Genomic DNA, 27,778 nt, shown 5'->3' with positions numbered 1-27,778 from the left:
GAAGCTTAACACTTCAGACTAACAGAGTTCGTGCTGACTGACTGACCAACTGATTGACTGACTGATTGATTGAACATTAGTCAAACGCGTAAGAGCACTAAGTGGAACTTATATAAAATTCGATGAATCACACCATGAAGAACTAATCCGTATAAATGTGCTTTGCCAACGCGACGTCCTGAGCCTGTGTTGCTTAGTTGCCTGAGCGTCGGACTGGCAAGCGGAAGGTCGTTGGTTCAAACCAGGAAGGAATTTATAATTTGTATATATTCTTTTGTTTACTTAATTTATGAAAACTTACATAACACAATAACAATTAATTAAAACGAAGATTTAATAGCCTAGTCGACATTTGCCTTACGGTTTTGCGAAATATGAAGCTCGTAAAAGCTGAGTTTGGTTAAAATATCTTGGAGAATAGACAGAATATGTTGCCATAAAGAAACTTTTATAACAACTGGATCTTCCCAGAGTGCTATATAATGTAGAAGTGGGATCTTTGATCATAAACCAAGAAATTGTTCATACGAGAACTTACTTTTTGACAGAACGTTCCTATGACAGCTATATGATATAGTGCTACGATCCGGAAGGCTTCGAGGTTTGTACTGCCTGCAACAGAGAGGCGGATCTAGGCAAAGTTTCAAGACGATAGCTCTAAAACTGAGAGACCTTCAGCTCGAATGATATATACTTTATGGGCTCGGAGATGTCAGTTCTCTACGTTACACATTTGATGGCCAAATTAGAATACCCTTTAGCCTTTACTTGCAAGGTTGAAAATTTCGCTAGGATAATTTCTCTTTAGTATATTTCAAATCAAGATAAAAAAAAGTGAAATCGAAGTCTTGATACCAGCTTGATGGAATAAAAGCTGGTAGAACTTTCTCACTGAAAATGTGAGCCATTTTTTTTTTGTTTGTTTCTCGAATTCGGCTCCGCTTTGAGCTGAACTGATTTTGTACTCAGACTCTGGTTATTTGCAGTCATTAAGTCATTAAGTGCGACAACAGCAACTGCCAAAGCGATTCAATGCAACCGCACGCCCAGACAACAGTCAGCCACATCTGCTCCGACAGCCAGTCATGTTGTACGCGCAATCATTTGACAGAAAACAACTGCAACAACAAGTGCAACAACAAGTGCAACAACAAGTGCAACTGCAACTGTGGCTGTGGCTGTGTCTGTGAGTGTGACAGCAACGACTGCACAAATGACAACTGTTTGGTTGCGTTGGGTTTGGCTTTTGGGTGGCTTTCAGCCATCAGCTTGTTAATTATCTGCGTGTTGCTGTCGTCTTGCTGTTATTGTTGTTGCTGCTGCAACATGCCGCGCTTTACATTGTGCAGCTGATCAAACCTGACGCATATAATTGGCTTATCCAGCAACATTTGCCCATACTCCACCTATGGGAATTCATTTCCATGTGTCACCTCTTATTCGAATTCCCATCAATATTCCCCTTCTTTTTTTTATACCCTGAACCCATTGAAAATGGGTAAAGAGGGTATAATGTATTTGTGCAAATGTATGTAACAAGCAGAAGGCAGCATCTTCGACCCCATAAAGTATATATATTCTTGAGTCGATCTAGCCATGTCCGTCTGTCTGTCCGTCCGTCCGTATGTATGAACGCAAGGATCTTAAAACCTTTAAGAGCTAGAGACTTGAAATTTTAGCTGTAGGTCCTCCTAGTCCCCGCGCAGATCGAGTTTGTTTCCGATATTCGATAACTTGCCCCGTTTCCAAGTAATCGATAAAAATCGATATCGAAATCCTGTTTTTGGGCAATTTCAGCAAATAATATGAGCTAGAGTCACCAAACTTGACATGTAGCCTCTAGAATAGTATATATATATCAAGTATCTTTCATTTTATACCTATCGCCTGTTGGAAGAAGAGGGTACAGGGTATCCCCTAGTCGGGAGCTCCCGACTAGAACCTCTTGTTTTTTTTTTGTTATCCGTACGTTGACGTACATTCTGCCATGCTCTGATATGTGCGCAGAAATACATATATGAGTGTCAACTATCGATTGGAATTCATTTTCCATCGAAATTCCATTTTTTTCACCCTTATTGGATTTTACTTCCTGTCGAAATTCCGCTCGCTCATCTTTATTGGGATGCGCTCCCAGTTCTTCCATTCTTAGTCATTTTGACAATTTAATTCTAATGCGTATCCTTATTCATATTCGTACCCGTTGCCCTACCTTCCATTCATATCGGCTCTTCCTTTCCCAATTTAGCATCTGCTTGTCCCTATTTCCATTTGAAATTCCTATTCTATTACTATTTGCTTACTTATTTCACCTTCCTTCCTTCATTTGTGTTTATTTATAATCTTAAGTCCTTCCAACTCGCTTCCAATTGTTTTCGGCCTTAAGTTTTTATACAATTTGAAACTCGATTCTGGTTCTTGAACTTATTGAGATTGCCATTTTTGTTTGAAGTCCTTTTGTCTTATTCCATTCATATCTTTATTGACAAACCGTTTCAATATCCTTCTCCTATTCCAATTTGAATCTCTTGCCTGTGAACATTCCTGTATGCATTTCGGAGTATATCAATTTCACTCTCAATGCATTATCCTCTCCTTATTCTCCTCTCCCGATTTAATTTTCCTTCCCTAGTCTCAGCTATTTTCGATGGCATTCCTTTGGTTGGTCCTTAATTCCCACATCTTTGTTTAAAGTTCTATTCACATGCCTATTTTTTCCTCCCTCACCCCTGCTGCAATTCCTATTCCTATCTGTATTTCCAGTCATGCTCACATTTTAATTTCTATTCATTTACCTAGTTTTACCCCTGTTTCAATTCCTATTCATTTTACCTTTTCAGTTCACAATCCTATTACTATTCTCATTTCTATTCTCATTCCCAATTCTCACTTCCTGTTTCTCCTTCCATTCTCAGCTGGTCAACAGGTTGCTGCCGCCGTTTTAATTGGCCCAGCGGCGACGACAACCCGCAATCGACGTGTGCTTCTTCTTCTGTGTATGTGTGTGTGTGAAGGTGGGTCGGTGGTTGGGTGGTTTGGTGGTTTTGTGGGTTGGCTGTGTGCTGGTATATTTATAAAGCTAAGCGGTTGCGTATGTGCTGCGCCCCGCTGCGCCCCGCTGCGCCCCGCTGCGCCCGCTGTGCGCGGTGTCTGATTGCGGCTGAAGCTGCAAGCGTTGACAACTTAGCGGAAAATGATTTCACATTCCGTTTCATTCCAGCAGACCAACCCATTCAATTCTATTAGCCGTCAGTTGACAGCCGCAGAACTTTTGCCCACAACTGACCACAAATGGATGTTAAAACTTTGCGTGCGTTTGTTGTTAGCCCTCTTCTGCCACCTCATTGCCTTTGCCCCCCAACACTAATTTAAACTGACCTCAGAACTCGGCAAATATGGGAGTTATTCACCTGAGATTTTGTGCTCTGGGCTGGTCTGCTGTGGTTCCATGCGAAGAACTTGGAAAATTTGTTTGCAAATCAGTTCCACAATTGTCCAATTGTTATCGATGGCTCAGATTGATTTGTAAAATAATTTATCGATAGCAGTTCTGGCAAACTATAGATTAAGGCTTTGCCTAACATTGAAAAATATCGATAAAAGTTTTGGTCTAGTTAGTTTATCAATATGATCGATATAATAAAAGAAGCTATTGGATATAAGAATCGATTCGAAAACCGATAGTCGCCACATCGACATATTGAATGGGTTTGATTCATCATCTTTGAAAAGCATATTGATTGAGGTTTTACAATATAGCATCGATAGTTTCTACATTTATATACCACAAATATCTTTGAGAAGGTCTTACACTATAATATCGCTAGTTCGTCCATATATATTGAGGTCTAACACTATAATATCGATAGATCCTGCATTGATATTGAGGTTTTACACTATAATATCGATATTTTCCACATTGATTTTGAGGTTTTACACTGTAATATGGGCAGTTCCTCCATTGATAGTAAGCTTTTACACTATAACATCGATAGTTCCCACATTGATATACCACACACATCTTACGAAAGCATATTGATTGTGGTTTTACACGGTAATATCGATAGTTTCTACATTGATATTGAGGCTTTACACTATAATATTTGTGGTTCCTACATTCAAATGCCACAGATGTTTTTAAAAATCGATAATTTTCACATTGATATACCACATACATCTTGGAAAAGCATATTGATTAAGGTCTTACACTATAATTGCGATACTTCCTACATTGAAATACCACAACACTGATATACCACAAACGATAATTAAGAGATCTCATGATAGCCGAAGCGGGATTTATATATTATCGACACATTTATATATTTAATAGTACATGCCACATGTATGTTATCGATAGACGCCACATAATAATTATTATGGATAGACGCCACATTAAAAATTTATTCAACTGTTTATCGAAACTCTACACATTGTTCTGATGTTAGCGTTATTTGAAATGGAGGACAGTTGCCTGGATGAACAGCGCCAATCACTTTAGGTATATTAGGTGTTACTCTCGTTAGTTCACTTATCGATATCTTTGTGAGTAGCTTTATTTAGCAATTCGAGTTTTGTTTGTTGTTTTCTTATTTGAATTTTTATTTGTTGTTAACAAATTGTTGTTTTTCTTTGTGTACTTACGCTGCGAATTGGAGCGCCGTATTATGTTCTCAAGGAATGTGTTCTGCGGAGCAACAAGTCCACGTCGTCCGCCAGGCATTTTGGTGCGTAGTCTGTGCGCTGCGTCGCCGCTCTGCGATGACTGAAGTCTGGCACCTGAACCGCTTAACCGCTTAGCAGCCGCTTGCCTGCGGCGGCAGCTGCGCAACTTAGCTGTGGATGGATGGATGGATGTGGCTGCCTGGTTACCGTCTAGCTTTCTCTATTTCTCTCAGTCGCTCCTGTTCTGTCTGTTGCGCGCGCTCTCTCTCTCTCTCTCGCTCTCGCTCTCGCTCACGCTTGCTCGCTATGTGCTCGATCTATGCGCATTCGTTTAGAGCAGCATCGCGGCGACGTCGACGACGTTGCTGAGCAGCGCTGCATTTTGGCTGCGCCGGCCGCCCGCCATTTTGTTGAGCACTCGCTCACACACGCACACTCGCGCACACACGCACACACACGCCGACTAGATTGTTAGCTGCTGCTGCTGCTGCTGCTGCTTCAGTTGCTGTTGTTGTTGGCGCTTGTTGTTGTTGTTGTTGACCACTTCACACAGTCTTATCGGTTGCATATGGCACTGCAAAGATGGGCAAGAAGAGGACAAAACAAAACTAGTTTATAGCATACTTTCAAGAGCAAGTTCATATATTGCAAAGATAACGAGTACGAGCGAGACAAATGGATAGAATGAGCAAATACAAAGAGTTCGTTTTGCTGCATTGCCAACCCCTAAACATATCCCCCTTGTCAAGCACAGCCCACGCAAATATATAATCCTTAACACCCCCCCCCCCCTCCCCCACCCCCTCCCCCACAACTCTGCAATACTTGGAGTATCACATCAGAAAATAAAAGCAAACATTTTCGCAAAATATCAAATATCAAAAATTATCACATCAGATTTCCGCTCAGCTTAAGACTGACTGAAGCTGACATTTTCACTGCAGTTACCTAATGTAATGGAGGTGCGCGTGGTTTTAAGAATTTCCACCCACAAATGTGGAAAAATCACGAAAAATTTGTATACATCTTTTTTTTTTTTACCACTCGATCGACCTCAAACTCATTTCCAAAGATCTTTGTTCAAATTCATCTGATACATGTTTCACACTTTTCGGAAAATCAATTCCTCCAAGTTTTTTGGGCGAACTTTAAGTTTTTTCCCATTTGCTACAACCTTATTTTCAAAGCTCTACATAAGAACTTAATGTTTCAGCGATTTGAGAAATTCTACCCACAACAGTGATTTCAAACTCATTTTCAAAAATATTCCAGAGAATTGTTTTTATACGTATAACGGGCAAGGCCGGGGTATACCCGTTAGTATATTATGAAGCTAGCGAAATATATATGTAGAAACTTGAGGCTTAGACTTGTTACTTATTGACTCTTGAACTGGAGATAGCCGACATATTATATAAATATTATAAAGGTAATTAAATAGCCATATTATGGGGACAAATGCAATTCGTGACGCAATCAAATGCACCCTCTGCAAGGATTGTCGATACAAGAATTCATCCTGTATCCAATTACAATTTTCCCCCTTTTAGATAATAAATACATTTTTATCTTTTTTTTTTAATATTTCTTTCCGGCAGATCATATTTTCTATTTCGTAATGATTCGAAGTAGGGTGCTCGAACAAGGTTTATATAAGTGATTACGCTTAAAAACGAATTTAAGAAATTACGCATTAAGTTGAGTTATATCAGATATCTCTATATAAAAAACTGTTTGTCCTGACTGACCGACTGACTGACTGACTGACTGACTGACTGATTGATGATCAACGCACAGCCCATAGCGTAAGAGCTAGGAAGATGAAATTTTTACTGTAGTTGATGTGATGTAGGTGCACATTAAGACGGGGTTTCGGAAAATTCCACCTGCAACTGTTGTAAAAATCTTTGGGAAAATTCATCAGCTACGAGTTTCACACTTTTGGTTAATAAACACGGGTCAAAAGTTGATTGGGTCAAGCCCTGAGTTTTGTCCGCTCGGACTCATAAGAACCTAATGAATACGTAGTTCAGTGATTTTGGAAATTTCACTCGCAGCTATGAGATATTAGTGGAAAATATCCATATTTTCTATGTATGTGAGTCTATATATATATTTGTATGTAATCACGCATGTATGTTTGTGTGTATGTATGTGTGTGTATTTATGTGTGCATGTATGCATGTTTGTATGTAGGTATGTATGTTTGTATGTAAGTGTGTATGTATGTATGTATGTATGTAAATGTGTGTATGTATTTATGTATATACATATGTATATGTGAATGTATGTAAGTGTGTATTTATGTGTGTATGCATAAGTGTATGTACATGTGTTTGCATTTGTGTATTTATGCGTGTATGTATTGATGAGTGTACGTATGTATGCATTATGCAGTATATATGAATGCATGAGCGTATGTATGCACATGTATATATAAATATATAAGTGTATATGTGTGAATGTGGGTAAGTTTGTAATATATATACTTGTACACGTATATATGCATATATTATGTATATGTAATATTATGTACATGAATGTATGCATATATTTTAAATTTTCATAATAAAGACCAAGTTTAGCTCTAGCTGCGTTAAAAATGAAAGAAATATGTATTTTTGGGTAATGCCCTACTATGCGATTCTCATTAACTCAAATAAGTCTCATATGCTTCACTGAAAAGTGAGGAGACTTGAGCAAGGAAGGAGACGCCGGCTTGAACAATAGAGGAGGCGGTGGCTAAGGCTTTGACGGAAGCCATTGAAAAAACGGGTAAGTATTATAAACATAACTATTTTTTGTTATATTTAAAATAAAAGTAACAACTATCACATTCGTATGTATATGCTGCTTTGCATGTGTTTGAATGCATACATCGTGAAAATCCTCTTTAAAAACCTCACCGAAAACGACATAATGCAAATTACTCGTAAAATACTATAAATAATATAATATGTCAATTAATATGCATGAAAGAGAAGTGCCAAATAATATTGTTAAATCGCACTGCAATAGGTCGTCGCGTAATCGATGGCAAGTGGGGGAAATCGTATTCGATGCAGCCCGTTGTCAGTGGTAATCGGCCATGTCTATTGTTCGGCTCGATTCGCGCCTGTATTATTAATGCAATTAGTATGTGATGACCATGTCCCCTCGGCCCCCCCCCCCTCGGCCCCCCTCGGCCCCCCCCTCGGCCCCCCTCGGCCCCCTTGGCCCCCTTGGCCCCCGTTTCGTTTCCGTTTATCTAATCACATTGATTTTGCGTGTGCATTTATGCAGAAATTGTGCAAATCGTGAGCTTGTTTCGCAATTAATTATGAAAGCAGTTGCCGTTCACGTTGCACCGGGCGTATACGCAATCTGTGCTGATGGTATGTGTGTGTGTGTGAATGGATGTTGGAATATGCGGTGGCTGCGGCTTTAATTCACCGACAACTGACAACAGCACTCACAACAGCTGCGGCTTTATTGGGGCTGAAGCGAGCGCTACGCCCGAATATAATAAACGGAATAATCTGCATAACACGCATCTGTATCTAGATGGATTTCTCTTAACTGCACTCGACAATGCTGCCACGCGCATTGCAAATTGTTGTTTGTTGTTTTTCGACTGAAATCCATTATAATTGGTTTATTATTTATTTACGTGTGTAGTCGCTTCCATGTGCGTCAGCAGGTTGCATTATGCCTAATAAGAGGCTTATCCTCGTCCACGCATGTAACGTGTGCCTGCTGCAGCCAATATTGTTTCGATCCCAATTAGTTTGCCCCAAGTCTTTTCTTTGTTATTCCCTCTCTTAGCCCCACTCGAACTGTGTGTGCAAGTGCAAGCGACAGGCAGTAGGAAGCATCTCTGTCTGTCCGCATGCACGCGCCGAGCTCGTTAACTATAAGAGCCAGCGACTTAAGGGCTTAGACATAAATGCTCGTTAATGACGCACAGATTAAGTTTTCGATTGATTGGCCAATAGATTTAAAAAGAAAAGAACCTTTTAAGGTAATTTTCAGGCGCTGGAGACTTACACTTTTGAGCGTAGGGAAATCGATTGTAAAATCTGGTTTTTTGCGCTTCTACAGCTAAGGGGAACCAAATTTCGTATAGAGATCAGGAATAGTCGACATTTCGGATACTGCAATATGCATAAAGGAATTTTTATTTACTAACTAAACGATAAACAACGCATAGCCCAAGCTGAAAGAGCAAAGGGGCAGCTGCGGGACTGACCCTTTGGGTAATAAAATTGACACTTAGACGGGATTTTGAAAAATTCAACTCACAAATATGTTCGTAGTTCGTATGAAATGCATAAAAACAAGTTGTGCATTGGAATTGTGACGTCATGAGTCTGTGTCGCTTAGGTATCAAAGCGTTGGACCAGCAAGCGGCAAGATGCTGGCTCAATTCCCGCAGAAATTGTTCATTTTTTGAGCCAAAAACACAAAAGCGTGATGGCAGTTTGCAATCATGACGTCATGATTCTGTGTGGCTAAGGTATCTAGGCGTCGGACCAGCAAGCGACAAGTCGCTGGCTCGACTACCGCAGCAGATGACCATTTTTTTTTAGCCGAAAACACAAACGCGTGATGACAGTTTGCAATCCTGACGTCATATGTCTATGGGGCCTAGGTATCTCAGCGTCGGACCAGCAAGGGGCAAGTCGCTGGCTCAACTCCCTCAACAATTGTTCATTTTTTGAGCCAAAAACACAAAAGCGTGAATCCTGAGGTCATAAGTCAATGTAGCTAAGTGTTCTGAGATTCGGATCAACAAAAGTAGCTGGTTCAACTCCCGCAGCAATTGTTAATAAGCGAGAAATTCAGTAATACATTGCATTTATAAGATTACGCGGCAACGTCCGTTAATTGCCCGCAATTATCCATTCTATTCAACAGCGGAAATGGGGTCAACGCTTGCGTTTAATTATTACCTTGTTAACTAAGACATTGATAGGGTTGCGCATAAATTGCGGGGTAAACATTTCATCGGCCTAATTAAGACGAAAGCGGGCAAAAGTTGGGTCAGAAGATGCAAATATATATAGTATATATTACGCGTAAGGGATGTCTGAGATGCTTCGCTGCGCCACAGTTAATTATGGCCCCTTGCAGCCATATCCAAAGGTGCTAGTCGCGCTCTAGTTATAGCCTATCAATTACAGAGATGACTCAAATAAATGTTGCAAGCAGCGGAAACGCCCCAGATTGTTGTTGCAATTAAAATGCTGGGAGACTGGCCGCTGTGGCGGCGTGTTGGCTCATTAAAAACTTTTCAACAATTTTCCAGGGACGCGCAAAATGGCGACTAACGCATTCGAGCCAAGCGCCATTTTGTAGCTGCAGCGCCCTCTGTTGTTGTTATTATTACTTAATATCTTGTTTGTTTGTTGTTTCTGTTGCTTGTTGTCTTTTGCTGCTGGCTCAGTAATGTTTAAATTCATTAAAATGCAGAAAACAACAACAAGCGACAGATTATCTTGTGCCAGGCACATTGTTGTTGTTGTTGTTGTAGGTGTTGTTGTTGTTGTAGTTAGTGGCTTATTAGTCGACGCGGATTTTGGCGAAAAAGGCTCTCAGGCATTAATGAGTTTGTGGCTGGCTTTAGTGCGTTTTCCAGCAGGTCTGGCGGCAAAGTGCATTGTGGCGCCGCTGACCCAGTTAAGAACTTGACTCAAGATGTAGCTTATTATGGTTGAAGTGGTCTTAAAGCAAAGCGGGCATATTGGCTTTGTGGCTGGCAAGCGATGCCAGCTAAAGACTTTAACATTTCAAATTTCTCGCTCTCGTGATGCGCTTGCAAAAGGTTTGAAAATTTCCTTGCGTAATCGATAAATATCGATTTGCTGTCTATGCTGATCTGTCGCTAGAAGCTACCAAGGCATTATGGCATGCCTTTAGCTAGTATTTTCTTTTAGTTTTCTAAAACCAAAATCGAACTGAAAAAGTTGAATAGATTATAAGTATTAATTTTTGGTCTATAACAGCCATTTTCGATCGAGTGTGCGCATACAGGGTATCTCGTAGTCGGATACAGGCACATCGTGCGCTCTCGCCGCTTTGTTATAAACTTAATTAAGGAGCAACAGGCCTTGCGGCTACAACAACGACAACCACATCAACTGCAATCAAGTCGGGCGCACAATATTAGCCGTGACGTCACTCGGATATATGTACATATATTTTTCGTTCTGCCTGTCAAAAATTGGTCAATATTTCAATGTGGGCGTGGCAGGTAGCCATAAACCGACGCTGTCAGCGGCACATGCATTTTAAATGCGAACCGCAAAACTGTTGCCCCAACTCCCACTGGAAGGGGGATGGGGGGCTTGATGCTGTGTGACAGAGCACTGGACAGAGGGGAAGGGGAAGGGGTTGCCGAACAGGGGTAGGGGCTGGGGGTGGGTTATGTGGTGCTGCCAAGAACCACAACTACTTTGGCTTTGGCTGTGGCCCGTTGACGTTGACGTCGTTTGGCGACCGAATGACCGACCACACGGCGTTTCGCCTCTGACGTCGACGCCGACGCCGACGTTGACGTCGCTGCTGTCGATGGCTCTGACGCTGGCGACAGGCAGCGCGCGTCAACGTTTGGGTCTCAGCTTTCACCTTGCCCCACAAAAAAACGCAGGCAGCCAGGCAGCTGGCCAGCTTTTCTTGGCCTCAATGGGTTGGACACATATTTTAATTATACCCTGTACCCACAGAAAATGCTTAGAAAAGGTCATGATAGTTTTGTTGATATGTATCTATGTATCTATCTCGGTTGCTTTTCAAGCTGAAGACTTGTAAATTGAAATTGTTACTCTCGAAATTATCGACATGTTTGCCCATTTCTCAAAAATCGATTAATATCGATTTTAAAACAAGATATCTTGAGCGAAACTCGGAGATTGTAAGAGCTACAGGCATCAAATTTGATATCTTTAATCTCGTTCGGATCCAGATTCTGAAATACGATTTTGATTATTTACCCACGTTCCACAGCGAAGCTGCTTATGTAGATGCCGTCTTGGTCTTTGTTAGATAACTACATTTGGATGTCATATATAAGAATTGAAAGTTTCAATAGGATCGGACAATAAACACCGAAGTTGTTGAAGAACGCATTTCAAAAAGTGGAAGTATAAAATCCTGCCGCAGGTAAAGAGCGAGAGTCTATGTATGTGTGTGCCTATGTTTGTATGAGTGTTAACCTCAAGATATGCATAGAAAGAAGTTAATTTTTAACGGCAGCTCGTCGCTGGGTACAGGGTAACTGCTAAGGCGGATACACCCGACTGGAGCACTCTAACCTGCTTGTTACTGCGATAGGCCACCTGCCCCGTTGCGTCTACTCACGCTGGTCGTTCGTTTATTTTATGGCTCACTTTGAGCACGTCGTAAAAATTAACACGAGTGGACAAGGCCAACGAGCCAAGTGCACCAAATGGAGCTACAAATTGCCGTGCAACAGCATCGCAATGCCACAGTGGAAAAGTTGAAAATTTGTCGATGTTGCAGGGGAATGGATTAAATCCGTTTTGGTATTTTCTTAAGCTCTTTTGATAGAGCCAAATTCAATTCCGGCTAAGATGCGCCCAAAGATTTCGTTGACCTGCGGCTGTCAGTCGTTGTGCTGGCTCTTCCCTGGAATTTAAGGCCCTGATTAGTTTTCCTTTGGTAAACTCCTAAGCTGAAAAGGTTATATTTAAAAGGGATTTTACCCCTTAACCCTTTACCTGCTAGCTCCCTCGGTTGAGCTTTGTCTTTTTTCGTTAGACTGAGTTTTCAATTCGAAGTAAGCTTCAAGTTGAGATCTATAAAGTTATTCGCTTAGGTTGCTCGGAAGTTGGTGCTGCCAGAAATTTCAAATATGCAGAAAGTAATGAATCTTTCACGCACAAATCGAGTTCCACTAGCAAACAGTTTGCCTTAAGCCTTTCTCTCTGATAGCTTTATATATCTGCCCTATTTCATGGATGCCTCAACAGTCAGGCGGAAGACTTGGATGCGTCTTTGATGAGCTGCTTTTCCTGACCACCCTCCGACTATTATTATTCCTATGCCAATATCTTAAGCTATCTACTTAAGCAGGTCCAGCAGTTCTTTTAGGTAATGAAAGTAGAGATTTTTAGCCTAAAAGGTTTCGATGATTTCAGCATATCCAATATTATTGCACATTCCCCTGCTCAGTTGTCAGCCTATAACGAGACAAAGTCTAGGAGTCATTACTGTAGAGTGGAAGATTTAGGGGCTTGGTGAATCTCTAGTTTGATAATCATGGCTGCGACCCAGATAACGTTATCGTTGGTTAGATTAAGGATTGAATATATGGCTACTGCCATCGATCGATCGGTTGGTCGAGTTCACCCGAATCGGTTGGCAACCGTTCCGTATACCAGCGAAAGCTTCGGTTAGGCCCTGCTCTTTCGACGTGCACACATTTAATTTCCGGTGGGTTTTAAATATTAATAGAGCATTCGCATTATTTATGAGAGTTTGTCATCAAGTAAATGAAGCAGCCAACAGGCTGGCAGTGTGGCAGCAGCCACCCAACCGGACCGACCCAGCTCTGCTCCATTAAATCCACCCGGTCGACCCACCCGGTCGACCCAGCCGAGTGCTCATCTTGAACGTCTTCGGCTTCGTCTCACCTCTGGCCATTTCTGACGTTCTCAGCTATTTAAAAATTAATAAACTTTTGGGGCCCGTTTCGCTCTGTTGCTTTGCTAGCTGGTCCGGGCCAAAGAGCCCAATCCAATGCTTAAAGTTATCTATGGCAGAAGATGTTGCATAAAGTTAAGAGCACTTTTTGCCGGCACACATAAAAACCCCAAGTGAAATCGGTGCCAAGGCTGCAGCTTTGACTGTTGCTCTCATTCCTTCTCATTAAAGTTGTAATTTGTAGCACAGCCTAGCTTCTGGCTCTTCGGTTTCAGACATAAGCTTCATTTGCTTTTGTTGCTGGAACAGATTTGTCTTACAGTCAAGTAGCCAGCCCAACGCAAACTGCTTAAGCTCTTGAGCTAAAGCAGAAACTCCTTAGCCCAGCCAGAGGTTTGTTCTGTTTGCCAAGTGAAGTTTCCAGGAATTCCTAAAGCACTTTAGCTCCCGTTGCAGCTACTTTGCTGTGGCATTTCCGCTTTGCCCCCGATCGCCCCGTTGCCCCGCATAACTTGCTCTCTGTCGAATTGAGTTAAGGGCTCTACACGGACTTATCTAAGCTTTTCTTGCACTTGACTAATTGCTTGATTTTTCCAAGATCTCTAATATTTTGCTCTGCTCGAAACTGGGTTAAGCCGACCCCCGTTCCACCCCCCTCCCTCACTCTGTGCCAGCTCAGGTTGTCGTGCTGTCAATGTTGCTGACGACTGCTCAAATGCGTGTGTGCGTATGTGTGTGTGTGTGTGTGTGTGTGTGTGCTCTGCTGTTGCATGTGCAACAAAATGCAACAATAACATAGATATAACTGCTCTCCACCCGCAACCTCTCTCTCTCTCTGTCTCCTTCGCCCTTTCCTATTACACGGCATTTTTACGCTAACCAGGCAACACTTGTTATATACCCATTACAAATTGACTGCTAAAGGGTATAATAGTCTTAAGCAAACACACGTTACAGGCAGAAGAAGGCAACTCCGACCTCGTAAAGGGAATAACTTCTTGATCCGAGTCTTGCTAGAGACTTACAGCTTTGAAAATAATCGATAACTCTTTGCGTGACGAAATCAAGTTTTATCAGCATATCTCGGCGCTTACAGCAGCTAGAGCTACTGACTTTAGAATATAGACTCTCGTATAGTATACAATATATATGTATATATAATATCATATTTCTATTCCTCCCCGTTCTTTTGTATGCCATATTTATGATCGAAGCACAGCAAGAATGGGGCAAGGCTGGAATGCTTGTCTTGTCACAGGGCATCTCCTCGTCGAGTACTCCCGCCTTGAGCACTCTTGTTGTCATTGCTGCTGTTGCTGCGGCATAGCTCGCAGCATCGTGCTACATAATATGCTTTGCTTATTTGTTTTGGCTTTGCCCCTTTGACCCTTACGGCTGCCGTACCCCCGGCTCGCTCTCCATCTGCCACGTACACAATTGTTGCAACAATTACACAAAACACAACTCAGAATACAAAGAGCTCACAAAGACAATGCTTGCGCTGTGCCTGGGTGTGGATGTGGGTGTGAGTGTGGGCGTGGCCACGCCCAGCTCGAACTCAGCCGGAATATAACTAAGAGAATGAATGCCGGGCTAGGGAAATCAGTTGGGGGCGAAGTCAGCAAAAAAGAAATCGCAGATTGAATTGCCAGCGAGCGCAGTTGAAATACATATGTACATGTGAGCCTGATATCCCTGAGAGGTGGGGCGAAAAGAAATCCGTTAGCGGAAATTAAACGGTAAGGGAATTGCGGTTAGGTGGGAGCAAGCCAAAGGGATTGCTCAAAAATAAACAAGGACTAGATTTGAGTTTAAATTTAGATGCCTTCAAGTTATCTCTAGCACAAATAATACTTGAGAGCACAGAAAGGTCTAAAGGAGAAAAGCAAGAGTTGACATGTAAACATTGGAAGAACTTGACTTTCGACCGATTGTTCCTACTCCCGGAGTTCCAGGAAAGAACACAACTAAACAGACTTCGTAAGGCAATGGAGAAATGGACTTACAGACACAATGGATTCCTCCAGCTGTCTATGACCTCCATGTGATAGCCCTGGATACTAGTCCAGCGAATGGTGACTGCACGGTACTTGACTCGAGCTCATCCAAGCGATGATGTTCACGAAACCCTAATCCGACAACCAGATGGAATAGATCGCGAAATGAACTATTCCGTGTTAGGCATTGCACCAAAAATGAGAACTAAGCACGACTGCGAACGGGAACACGGGATGGACTTGTGCCGAGGCTAGCCTCTGTTAGAGTTGGCTTCCTTTGTGACAGTTTTGTGGTGCACACAAATGCGGCTAAAACTATGCTCTGCGTATCAGCCGGATGCTTTGCCCATAGACCAGCAGAGATAGGCCTCACCTCCCATCAATGGGGTGCATGTTATGTGCGCTCCACATGCATACAATTGTTGCCAACGAGATGTATTTTTTGGTCATTGTTTTGGTTCACTGTGAACGGAAGTCATCAATTCTGAATCATTCAAATAAGTAGCTTCAAGCAAAACATGAATGCAGAGCATTACGAATAGGCTGATTGGGACTCAATAGTCGAAGAATTTCATTAAACTCCTGAAGATTAGGCTTTCAAATTCGTCAAGGATAGAAATTGAGATGGTACGACAAAATTAATTGAGAGAAATTCTGTTTTCTTATTGCAGCTGATTAAACTTGATTCCAATTCCGAAGGCTAAAAAAGCTCTCTTCGATGCACCAAAATACCTTATTATACCCAAAAGCTGATGTAAGCGTGAGTCGACGCTCAGCTCGGGCTAATTCGCTTATACTTAGATCAGGCCTTAAGTGCTCGCCGTGGGTCCAAGTCCAAGTCCAAGGCTCAGCTAATTGATTGGCATTTCCTATCGTTGCGCGAGCAAAGCAAAAGCCCAAACTAACAAAACCTATATCTTTATCTATATATACATATATATATATATATATATAGGCGTGTGCATTTGCTTAGCCTTGATTTTGGGAAGACGGCTTTCAGGGCCCGGCGACAGGATTGGGCTTCTCTATCCACGCTGCGTGCCTTGGGCCTTCATCTGTGTGGGTCGGGCATTTGATTAAGCTGCCATACTATACGCGTGTTGCAAAAATATTCCTTATGGAACATGGAATAAATATCAATTGCAAACAGGATAATGTCTGAGCTGGTCTATGAAGTACTATGAAGAATTAAAGGAAATATCTTGAAAAATTCCGGAGAATAATGATAGCAACAATGATTAGCGAAATTCCTAGGAATAAGTAAGCTAGTTGGTAAGAAGAAAACTGGCCTGATACTTGAATCTTGAAACTTGAAAAATTCCTGGAAATAGACATATCATTCAGGCTTGTTTTGAGGAATATGGGAATGCCGACCTTGGGATCACCGGAATTGCCGGAAAACCTTGCGGAACTTAACTTCCATCGAATTATCCAGCTTCCACGCGTTCAAGTTGATTTGGTTGCATTGAAAGTGCCAGAAGTTTTCGTAGAACTTAACCCGTGACTGGGTGCCCATTGAATTTGCCAACTGGCTCAATTGCTGGGCTATTAAGCGATTAGAGATAGCTTTAGCGATTATATCCTTTCATGCCGCATTCGGGCACGCACAATGGCATCTAATCACATGCTCATTCAATTCAGCTGCACAGCTCGACGAGCGACTCATAAATCAGTCAAATTTTGTGAATTGTGAATTGTGAAATGAAAGCGAGTGGCAGCCAGCTTGGCGCTTGGTTAAGGGCTTTTGGCTGGAACGTGATTGGACTTGATTTGCTTTGATTTGATTTGATTTGATTTGGTTTGATTTGATTTGATTTGGTTCGACTTGACTTGATTGTTGCGGCGGCGGCTTATCAGCTTTTGGATGGCCGTGTGCCTCGCTGCACGCGCTGCTGCTGCTGTTGTAGCTGCATTTAATGCGTTGCGAATTGCCTTGCCACGCCCCTCGAGCGCCATATCGATTCGCTTTGACCCAGAGACCGGTTGAGCAGCGCGTCTCCCTATCCAATTAGAACTGTGCCCAAAACGTGCAGAGCAATAAAATACACGGGCACACAGACAGTCGAACACCTGGCCAAGTCTATGCACCTTGCACCGAGCTACCCACTGTACAAACCCTCTCCCCTCCCCTCCCCTGCCCTCACCCGTTGGACTGCAGCGCACGCAAGGTCAGTGCGGCGCACGTAAGTATGCAACACATAATTTTCTCTTGAGTTCATTTTCTTTTTCATTTTCATTGCTTTCGCGCTGCTGCAGCGCGAAATTGCAAAACGTCGTTTCGTTTCAGTGTCTAACACTGCAACGCCCCCCCCCCCCTCGCCACCCCCTCGTGCCACACCTCTCCTCCTACCTCTGCCCTTCGTCCAGTCGACCCCCCATCCCCGCCCCTCGCCCAGCACATGACATGGTAGTTTTCTTTGCATGCAACTTCTTTGCATTGGCCCCAGCGACATATTTCGTATCCTTGTGCCGCTTATACGTTCGCGCGCGCCGGCCACGCCCACACTCGACGCCCCAGTTTTGACGCCCCAGCGACAGCTAAAAATAGCTGCCAAACCGAAGGCGTTGGGCGTGGCAGTCAAGGGTTTACACGAGCATTTTTCGGCAGCCGGGCGCTGGAGCCAAGATAGCCACAGCCTTTGAAGTTCGAGCGCCAGAACCTAGAAAACCTAATCCCAAATCGAAAATCGAAAGTGTGCCAAGCAGAGAGAAGAAGAAGAAGAGTGGCAGCTGTAGCTGATAAATAGGAAGAAGCAGCAAAGCAAATGGTAAACACAATAGAAAATTGTGTCATAAAAACTTTTTCGATTGCGCGACGCGACGCGACGCGACAACAAAAATGGAACAAAATGAAAGAAGTAGCAGAAGGGGTGCAAGAAGAGGAAGAGGAAGAGGCAGAGGAAGAAGCAGAAGCAACAACAGCTATCTGCGTGTGGCCAAAGCAAGAAATACTCTCCGGCAAACATAAACGAGAATTGTGGAATAGAAATTCCATAATATCTTCCATTCTATATCATAATATTCGGGAAAATTCGGAAAATCTTGTCTTATATGATATAGTAGTTCGATCTGTAAAAGATTTATCAAGGCGATATCAGGTGATCGGGCGTAAAATTTAATCGAAGATCTTGAAAAACAAAAATGTTTCTCTGACGGAAATTTAGATATTTTAGGATATCATGAAAACCGTTAGAAGAAGTTCTTCTTCCCGAATAAAAGTCGATTCTTGACAAACGTTTTTTGGGATTCATTTTATTTTTACAAAAATTCAAATTCGCTTCGATTTATTTTTCGAAATTCTAGATTCAAAGGTAAAAAATAGAATGGATATAAATTCGTGCAGTTTCTAGCACTAATTTTTGATTCCATTCCATTCCAAGCGTCGAGTGAACTCTGTAACTAAATCCCTTCATATAACGCTGCTTGGCTGACTGATTACTGATTGACTGATTGAAGATCGACTGATTGATCCACGCACAGCCCTAACCTTCACAGCTAGAAAGCTGACATTTTAATGTAATTAACTTATCTGATGTTAGTTTACTTTAGGATATTTCCACCCGCAAGCGTGGAAAAGTCACGGAAAACGATTTCACGAAATTCTTTTGTTTATCGATTGGCTTTACACTTATTTCAAGTGAACTTTATGCAAATATATTGGACACGTATTTCAAGCTTTTCACAAAATTCACCTCTTTTGGGTGGAAACTATAGGCCAAAGGTTGTATGTGCACAAGTTTATTTTGCGGCTTTTAGGCTCACACCAAGGCAGTTAAATAGGCGAAAAATATCTTGGGACTTGGGAGTTAGGGATATAAAAAATGTAAAAATTTCCACGAGCGGAAAATGAGTGAAATCGTGATATAAAAAATGTTAGGCAATACACCTGACCCAGGCAAGACTGAGATATATATATATATATATATATAAATATATATTAATAGAGGCATATATTTTGCCTACCTCAAAGAGCTGCACGCCTGTTAACATAATTAATAAACCCTTTTAGAGGGTATATAAAAAGAACACCAGCGACAGCAGCTCTCATGGAAAAACTTGGAAAAACTTTAGCACTTCCCTCTTGCGGCGAAGGCTTGAACAGAAAGCTGGTGGTAGGGTGGAAGGGGGGGGGGGGAGGTCTGAGGCGGAGGCTGCGACGAAGACTTTGACTTCGACTGCGATTGCGACTGGGCAAGCTGTGCTTTGTTTCAGTCGAGCTGCCATATTTACTTGTCATGTGGCTAAAAGCAAAGGCTCACGCCAAAAAATATTGACACAGTAAGCAACCACACACTCACACACACACACGCACACACACGCACACACACGCACACACACATGCGGCAGGCAAACAATGGGCCAAAGCAAGGCAAATACGAGGCAATGGCAACAACAACAGCAACAGTGCCACGCCCAGCCGCCCCAAAGCAAGCCACACAACAAGCACAAAGATCCCGCCAACAACAACAGCAACAACAACAACAACAACAGCAACTGGGCATAATGGTTTTACAGCGACAGCCAAAAAGTATGCTGCGACTTTGCGGCAGACGACAAGCTGGCGTCTACAGTTTGGCAGCCACTGCAGAATCGGCACCAGGCCAGCCAAGTCGGATTGCTTTAATTTTTAATTACAGCGAGCGTTTTGCCAACTCCGTTCGCTGCTTGCCATTGTCTACACACAAACCCCCCTCCCGCTCCCCACCCCTCCACTACCCTCCCCTCCCCTTCTATCGCCACATTGCCGACAGCAGCGGACAAAGTCATAAATTAATGCGTGGCGTGTTGTTGGCTATTAAAAGCAATGAGCAAGCGAGCGCATGTGAGCGTACAAGCTGCTTAGGCAGCACACACGCATACTCCGACACACACACACACACACACACACACACACACACTCGGAGAAGAGCAAGAAGCGTAGTCCCGAAATAAAAATTTACATATTGCGCACGTGCTTGACCGAGCGGCGCTGAAAAGTATGCTACGCAGAGAGGCGACTTCGCGGCGACGGCCACGCACCGTGGGCCGAATATGCGTTTTATATGCCAAAAAATAAAACAAAATAATATATATTATTATAATTATAAGAACGTGAGTTTTAGGTGGAAAAAACAAAAAAATTCAAAGAAATATATACAAAAAACATTTAAGAAATAAATAAAACGAATGTTTTATGTGGAATTTTAAAAAATATTTATAAAAATAGTAATAAACAAAAATAATAATAAACAAAAACAAATACAAAAAATGATTATAAAAAAAATAGAAAATGTATTTAAGAATAACAAAAAATATAAAAAATATTTAAATAATTATATGTATACACACAAAACCTAATAAAAAAATCAAAATTTAAGAACTGAATAAAAAAAAAAAAAAAAAAAAAGATATTCCCTCACGAAACGGAAATGCGTGTTTTATAATTAGGATATTAAAATATTATATTATATTATAATATATAAATATTTAAAAAAAATAGGTAAACCAAAAATATATATAAAACACTTAATAAAATAAAATTCTAAAATAAATATAAAAAAAGTTTAAAAATTAAATATATAATAAAAGTTTAAAAACAAATAATAAAAAAAACAGAAAATAGACACACCTACCCAAAACGCGAATACATATTTTAATTTTACATTAATTAAATACAGCCTAATTAAAGCGCTTAACATGATTAAGCTCACATTTACCAAAGCAAAGCCCACTAAATGAACTCATAAAAGAAGCTAATTAAACTAACGCAAGCTTTGCGTTAATTCTAGCTTCTGTCATTAAGCTGTAAAAACTGCAATGTTAAGCGACTGCTGTTACCTTACCAGCTGTTAAGCGACAGCTGTTAGCTTAACGGCTTTCAAACACAAACAATATCCCATGTTTTTAACATATCTGTTCTCACTTTTATAACAATATTATTATTTGCTGCATCTAGAACTGTGCTTTGCTGTACAGTGCCACTTCAACTGTGACTGAAGCTGACTCTAAAACCTACAACTCAAAATTGTGACTCTAAAACAGTGAAACTAGACTCTTATCGTTCTCTTTAAAATGTTAACTTTAACATAATTACTGTAAAGCTTAATCTCTAAACCGGTAATTCTGCAACTGTGACTCTCAAGCCATTAAAGCTGTGACTCTAAAACTACGGCTATTTGGCTGTGACTAAAGATGTGACAAACATTATTACGCTAAAACTGTGACTCTAGAACTTTGCAATCCGTTTGAAACGATGGACTCTAAAACTGTTAGCTTTGCGATCGGACTCTGAAGCCATGCTTAGATGTGATAGTTTTGAGTCACAGTATTAATATACTCTTCTTTATGTGCATACTTTATACATAATACTCTTGTGACTGTAAAACTATCGCTGTTTATCTGTGACTAGAGCTGTGACAAGCTCTAAAACTGTGAATCTATAACTGTGCAATATGTCTGTTATCAGCACTGTGACTCTGTGCTATATTGTGCTTTATCTACACGGTGACTTTCAAACTGTAACGCACCGACTTTAGAGCCCTTATATATGTACATATGCATATGCCCAATGGGATCGGGATGCCTCCTTCTGCTTGTTACATAAATTGTCATCTACCTTTTATCCCCCATTCTAACCATTTTCAATGGATACAGGGTATCAAAATGCCGCCCGCAAACTGTGCCAGTATTTGCCCATTGTGTGGCCCAGCGCACAGTGCTGCTTAAACTGTCGCCGCGGGGTTTGACAGGCGCTGTCGAGCTATGCACACACATGTGCTCCCTGTGCCGCTGGGGAGCTATAAAATACAGCTGCCAGAGGCTATTGGTTTGAGGGTGGAGTCGGCGGGGCAGGGGGCGGTCGGCTGTATAGACTGTTAATAAACTTGTTTTGATACGGCGGCAGCGGCAGCGGCAGCAGGCACGACAATATCTTTGGGCCGAGCACTTGACACAAGGTCAACGAGGACAAGGACAGGACATGCCAAAAAACAAAAAACAACAACCAGGAGGAGGTCAGCAGGTGGTCAGCAGGCTGACGCCCCGCACGCGCCTCGGCCCGCGCAGCAGCAAAATGCATTCGAAATGCAGAAAAACAAATATGATTGGGCGGCGTGGGCGGCGTGGGCGGGATGGGGGCGTCGCGCCGTTAAGCCTGGAAGCAGGAAGCGGCCGGTTAGCAGTTGACCCCTGCGGAAGCGGAAGACAGATGGCCTTTCAATATGGCCAACGGATATGGCAAGCCTGCAACATTTGTGCGGCACAACAATGCAGGCGCGGCGCGGCGGAGCGGGGCAAGCTGGGATTGATTTGTTTTGCGGTCTGTTCGGCCCAGCCCCAATCCCAATCCCAGCCCCAGCCACAGCCCCAGCCACAGCCCCAGCGGGCTTGTGGACACGTGGCAATTGTGTGCCCGAAAAGTGCATAAGGCCCTGTTCTCATTTGCCGACTCGAATCAATTTCTATGCCAAAAAAGAAATCCAAAAATATTTGTGGCATACATTTTGGGGCATAATAAATTGCTGCAAATGTTAAGGCCTTGCTGAGTGGGCGGGGGGGGGGGGGGGGGGGGGGCACTTGATAAACTCAATTTGTTTTCTGTTTTGGACAAAAAATGTATTTGGTTTTCTTTTCATTGGACTTGAGTAAGTCATTTCTCAAGAAGTTGTTAGAGAGAGAGAGAGAGAAAGAGAGAGAGGGAGAGAGAGAGAGAGAGAGAGAGAGAATCCATTTGGGAAGATTCTGGGAATAACATCGAATCTTCTTCTTGTTTTTCTAGTCGTAGCAAACCAAGCTTCAGTCAAAAGGGAGCTCGTCTCCATTCTGCGCTTGGCTTGGGCAGATGGAGTACGTCTTCCACTTGGGTAATCCAGATTCTTCTAAGGGTTTTACTTTCGGCTCTTGGTTTCGGCATAAGGGCTATATCTTCCAATTGGGAAACTTTTAAGTACCTCATCCTTCTAAGGCTTTAACTTTGAGCTCTTGCCTTCGGCAGAAGCGGAACGTCTTACACTTGGGAAACTCTTGGGGTCCTCTCAATGCAGATCCTTCTACGGATCTTGCTTTGTGCTCTTGCAGCGCATACTTCCATTTAGGATTCACTTAACTGTGTTCTAAATTTCACTTTCGCCTCAATTACGCAAAAAACGTTTTTGCAGCATACTTCTAGGCGCGCTAATAGTTTCCAAAACTGCGTTTCCTTAAGTATATTTTAAGACTCGAAAGCCACTTACTACTAGACCAACGTAATATGTAGAAACTTCTCTTAGATACCTGTTCCCAGTTTCACTTTCGCCACCCTTTCTCCATGATTTCTTCATGTATTCGCCAACAACTAGAAATTGCTTTAAACTGTAAAGGAAAAGAGACAATCGAAAATGAATTTGAGTAGAGACCTACTATGGATTTCGTGGTAAGTTTCCCAGGAAGACTCCAAGTAGGATTGAAATACTTCCGAAATATATCCTCAATCATATTTCCAACAGAAATAGAGCTTCAAATTTGCACAAAAGACGACAAACTTTAAGCTTAAACCAACTACCAACGCAACGCAGCGAACCTATGTCAAGCAATTGCATTGCTTTTCACGCGCCGCTTATAATTCCCAACCAGTTAAAGCGTCGAGTTGAATATGAGGTTCTGAAAGTCATTGGCAAAGTCAATTTAAGCTGCTGCTGTCTAATGTGCTTATTTGGCCTGTATCATGCGAGCCCCTCTCGCCCTGCTTCCACCGACTCTCTGTCTCTTCTGGTCTGTGCCTGCAACGGATTGTGGCAAGAAGCAACTCAATTTCGGGCAAGTAGCATGCGTACATTTCTGGCCGTCATCGTAGAGATGATTGGACAAACGGACTCCACAGATTTCATTGCCACCTCCAGTTGCTGGCCAAAGCAGCTGCTGCTGCCAGATCCCTGCTCCACGCCCCACGCCCCAGCCCTTCCCCCTCCCCCTCCTGGCTGGCGAAACTGATTGATTGGCTTTGGGTTTTGGCTTTTGATGCTGGCCTCAGCGTAGCGCAAATGGACGACGCCTGCTCTGGGGCCTTTGGCTTTGGTTATGCAATAAATAAACATGTGCAGGCCAGAGAGGGAGAGAGAGAGAGAGAGAGAGAGAGAGAGAGAGAGAGAGGGAGGGAGAAAAATAGAGTTAGTTGGGGCGCTACGACTTTGGGCCTAGTCGAATCAGTCAAGCAATAAGCGTGGGCCACACTTCATTAGGCACAGCAACTGTCGCACACACGCACACACACACGCACAAATCGCATTTAGGAATTGTCATATTAAATATGCAAAAAGAAACGAACACAACTTGCAAGTGCTTGCGACTGAGCAGCTACCCTGTAAAGCAGCTCTTGCATATAAAGCGAGACTCCATAAGCAACCAGATCTTATCAAATTATATTAATTTCTATCGATTTGCGAATTCGGGATATTTAGTTTTTAAGTTAAGTTAAAGTGCGAAATATACGAAATATGTGAAGTAATTTCACATTCGACTATTATCGATAAATGTTGTAACTGGAAAAGTTATCGAAAGGCTTTGCTCAGGGCAAATAAAAACCTGCATAGCAGATGAAGTTTCTACAGTTATTGTTATCTCCGCGAAATGCATATAGAGATACGATGCTAAAGTTCGATTTTTATCGATTTGGCACATGAATCACAAATCAAATAAATCGAATTTGTTGAAACGCGTGAGTTGCAAATGTGATCTATACTTGTGTTCTATTTATAAGAAGCTCTCTATCTGTTTGGAATATAGACAACAAGTCGCTCGACTATTTAGGCTGTTCAGGAATATATATGTATACAGAAACATACATATATACATATCATATATATTTCTATCTTTTCTATCTCCACTTCCTTATCTTTATGTTAAATCATATCAAAGATTTCAGATGACTACAGGGTATTAGAAAGTCTATATATTCGATTTTGCGGTGGCGCCTAAAAGCAGGCAACATAAAAGCGAATATAAAAAAAAACAACAACGAATTTTCATGCTGTTGCTGTCACAACTTTTTTCGCATTTTATTTATTTTATGTTAACAGCAAAAAAAACCTAACCAAAAAAAAGACAACACACACACACACACACACACACATACACATATACAGACTCACCTACCCCCCGCCCGCTTGCTTGACCCAACGTGCGGGCTGCTCGCTCGCTCGCTTGCTTGCTTGTTGTTGTTGTTGTTGCCAATAGATTTGCTTGTCATTTTTTTTTTATCTTTTTGCCATTGTGTTTTTCACACACACACACACACACGCACACGCACACAGGCGCCCCTTTTTTGCAATTGCTTTAAATATTTAAGTAGTTGTCAGTTTCAGTTCCTGTTTTATTATTCTCTCATTTCGCTAACCGCACACACACACACACACACACACACACATACATATGCACGCCGTGCGTGTGTTACTGTCACGTTGCGTTTCACTCAACAGCGCTGTCAGCGTCAGCGTTAGCGTCTAGCGCTAGCGTCGCAGCCGCAGCCGCTGCTTGTTCTTGTTCTTGCTGTTAACCCCTTTTTGGAATTTGCTGCCACGCAACATTGGCGCACTTCATTCCGCTGCAGTGGCTCTCCAACTGTATGCGTGCTGCTGCTGCTGCTGCTGCTGCTGCGGTTGACACTTATGCAACCGGCAACCGCAGCGGCGGCGGCAGAGTGGCATCGGCAGCGGCTTCGGCAGCGGCAGCGCTCTCTTTGATACTTTGTTGCTGTTGCATACTTTTCGGCTGCACTTGAAAAAGAAAAAGGCGACCAATTGTTGTTGCCATTTTGCTGACATAATTGTGCTGCGTGTGTGTGTGTGCGTGTGTGTGTGTGCTTGGAATTCCTTTATGCCTTAACAACTGACACACATTTCAGCCAGCAGCAACAACAAGAACAACTACAACAATAGCTGAAAGTATTCAAAGTTTTTGCTTTGTTGCTGTTCGAACTTTTTGCCTAGCGCAACAACAACGACAACACCAACACCAACAACAACAACAACTCTCCAAGACAACAATTACAAGTGTGTTTATGCCGCTCGCTCTCCTTCCCGCTTACTCTCTTAAAGTACCGCACTACTCGCACACACACACACACACGCTGTGCGTAACTTTCGCACATTTCGTTGGCGGCGTTTTGCTCCCTGCCCACTAAAAAAAAAACATAAGAAGCAGCAGGCGGCAGGCGAACTCAACTTCATTACACAATACATGAAGTACTGGAGAGAGTGTGCGACAGAGAGGGAGGCGAGAGTGGCTGTATCTATGTGTGTGTGTGTGTGTGTGTGTGTGTGTGTAAGTTAGCGGCAATGGCTCTTTAGTGATTACCTTTTGTTGCTGTTGCTTTTTTGATTGCCTTTTTGTGGATAATAATAATGTATTCCTTTTTGCTTTGCGCTCGGCTTCTGCCCGCTTCTTGCCTTTTTTGTTGTGTTCTCGCTGTGTGTGTGCTTCTTCTTCTTCCTCTGCTTCTTCTGCTTCTTCTTCTTCTTGTTTGTTGTATTAATTTTGATTACTTTTAACGCGTTTTTCGCCTTTCACATTTGTTTTTTTTTGTTTTTGCACTGCAGTCGTTTCGGAGGGAAGAGAATAAGTAATGAAAATATATGCATATATTTAGCTAGATCTAGCGTGGTTCGGATGTCACCGCAAAAAAAATGTGAAAGAAAATGTGCTGAAGCTGTTGGGAAACTTGTAACGGGAATTAGCCAGCGGCTCCGTTATATGCAACAATTGCCGACTTGAACGTGGACTCTGACCAAGTTGCAAGCTCGATGTCCTTTTTGACTGGCACGCGGCGCGCGCTCTGTGCCACACTTTTGGCTGGCTTGGCTTGCTTTGGTTAATTTTTATGTGTTGCAAAAAAAAAAAAAAAAAAAAAAAAACAAGCGCAAAAATCACAAAAAAAAAAAACAACAAAGGCCACCAGTACAAATGGCACAGCACACCGGAATTTGTTATATATTTGTATTTCTGTTGGGCAACGCTTTCGGTGTGAGAGAATTCGCTTGAGAATTGGCTCAGATGGCGTATGTTGCGCGCGGCTACGCACCTAAAAGTAGACTACGAACTCGTTACGAACTCAAGCGGCGCCGACAACAGAAACTCGTGCTCACCGCCGCCTACTCTCTCACATTCGCACTCTCTATATCTTACGCTCGCCCACTCTCTTTCAGTGTAGACTTCGGTCGAACAGCTGCGGCTGTGAAAGCTCCAACTCAAGCTTAAGTCCAAGTCTTGCTTTTGGGCAAGCTGCGCGCTTTCAACAGCTGCTTGGCGAGGCTCACAACCAGACAAAAGCTCAGCTTGAGCTTTCATTGGGTAGCTCCACCTGGCGTCTGTTAGCCGAGGCTTGCGCCTGCGCCACTTGCCCGCTTGGCTTGGCTAGGGTGGGTTTCATCGTATGTGCCCCTGCCACAAATGGCAAAAACTAACCCCAAACCAGGCCAAGTTGTGGGTCCAACAGTTGCAAGATACACGCTGGCCACGGCAGG

At 42.5% G+C, this 27,778-nt stretch overlaps 1 protein-coding gene and 1 long non-coding RNA gene across 10 annotated transcripts in view; both read right to left on the bottom strand.

Moving 5' to 3' along the window:
- eag (ether a go-go) overlaps nucleotides 1-5,081 on the bottom strand; it is a 59,925-nt gene extending 54,844 nt beyond the window's left edge. For 4 of the 9 annotated variants that reach the window (XM_064699023.1, XM_064699026.1, XM_064699027.1 and 1 more), the window contains exon 1: nucleotides 4,645-5,080. In XM_064699023.1, coding sequence (XP_064555093.1) covers nucleotides 4,645-4,723 — 79 coding nt within the window. In that variant the 5' untranslated portion in view covers nucleotides 4,724-5,080. Of the gene's footprint in view, nucleotides 1-4,644 lie in introns of all 9 variants that reach the window. The other 5 variants (XM_064699024.1, XM_064699029.1, XM_064699030.1 and 2 more) reach the window with 2 other exon arrangements.
- Nucleotides 5,082-5,187: 106 nt separating this feature from the next.
- Nucleotides 5,188-27,272, bottom strand: LOC135440091 (uncharacterized). Its single transcript, XR_010438233.1, has 3 exons — nucleotides 27,233-27,272; nucleotides 26,613-26,848; nucleotides 5,188-5,239 (listed from the first exon to the last, which is right to left on the bottom strand). It is a non-coding gene; the product is annotated as an uncharacterized LOC135440091 (long non-coding RNA).
- Between the last annotated feature and the right edge of the window lie 506 nt (nucleotides 27,273-27,778).

The sequence above is a fragment of the Drosophila montana genome, unplaced genomic scaffold (genome assembly GCF_035044405.1).
Source record: "Drosophila montana isolate Dmon_TW-CO22-7 unplaced genomic scaffold, ASM3504440v1 contig_787_1, whole genome shotgun sequence".
In the NCBI taxonomy this organism is placed as follows: Eukaryota; Metazoa; Arthropoda; class Insecta; order Diptera; family Drosophilidae; genus Drosophila; species Drosophila montana.
This window is presented reverse-complemented; position numbering and strand designations above follow the sequence as displayed.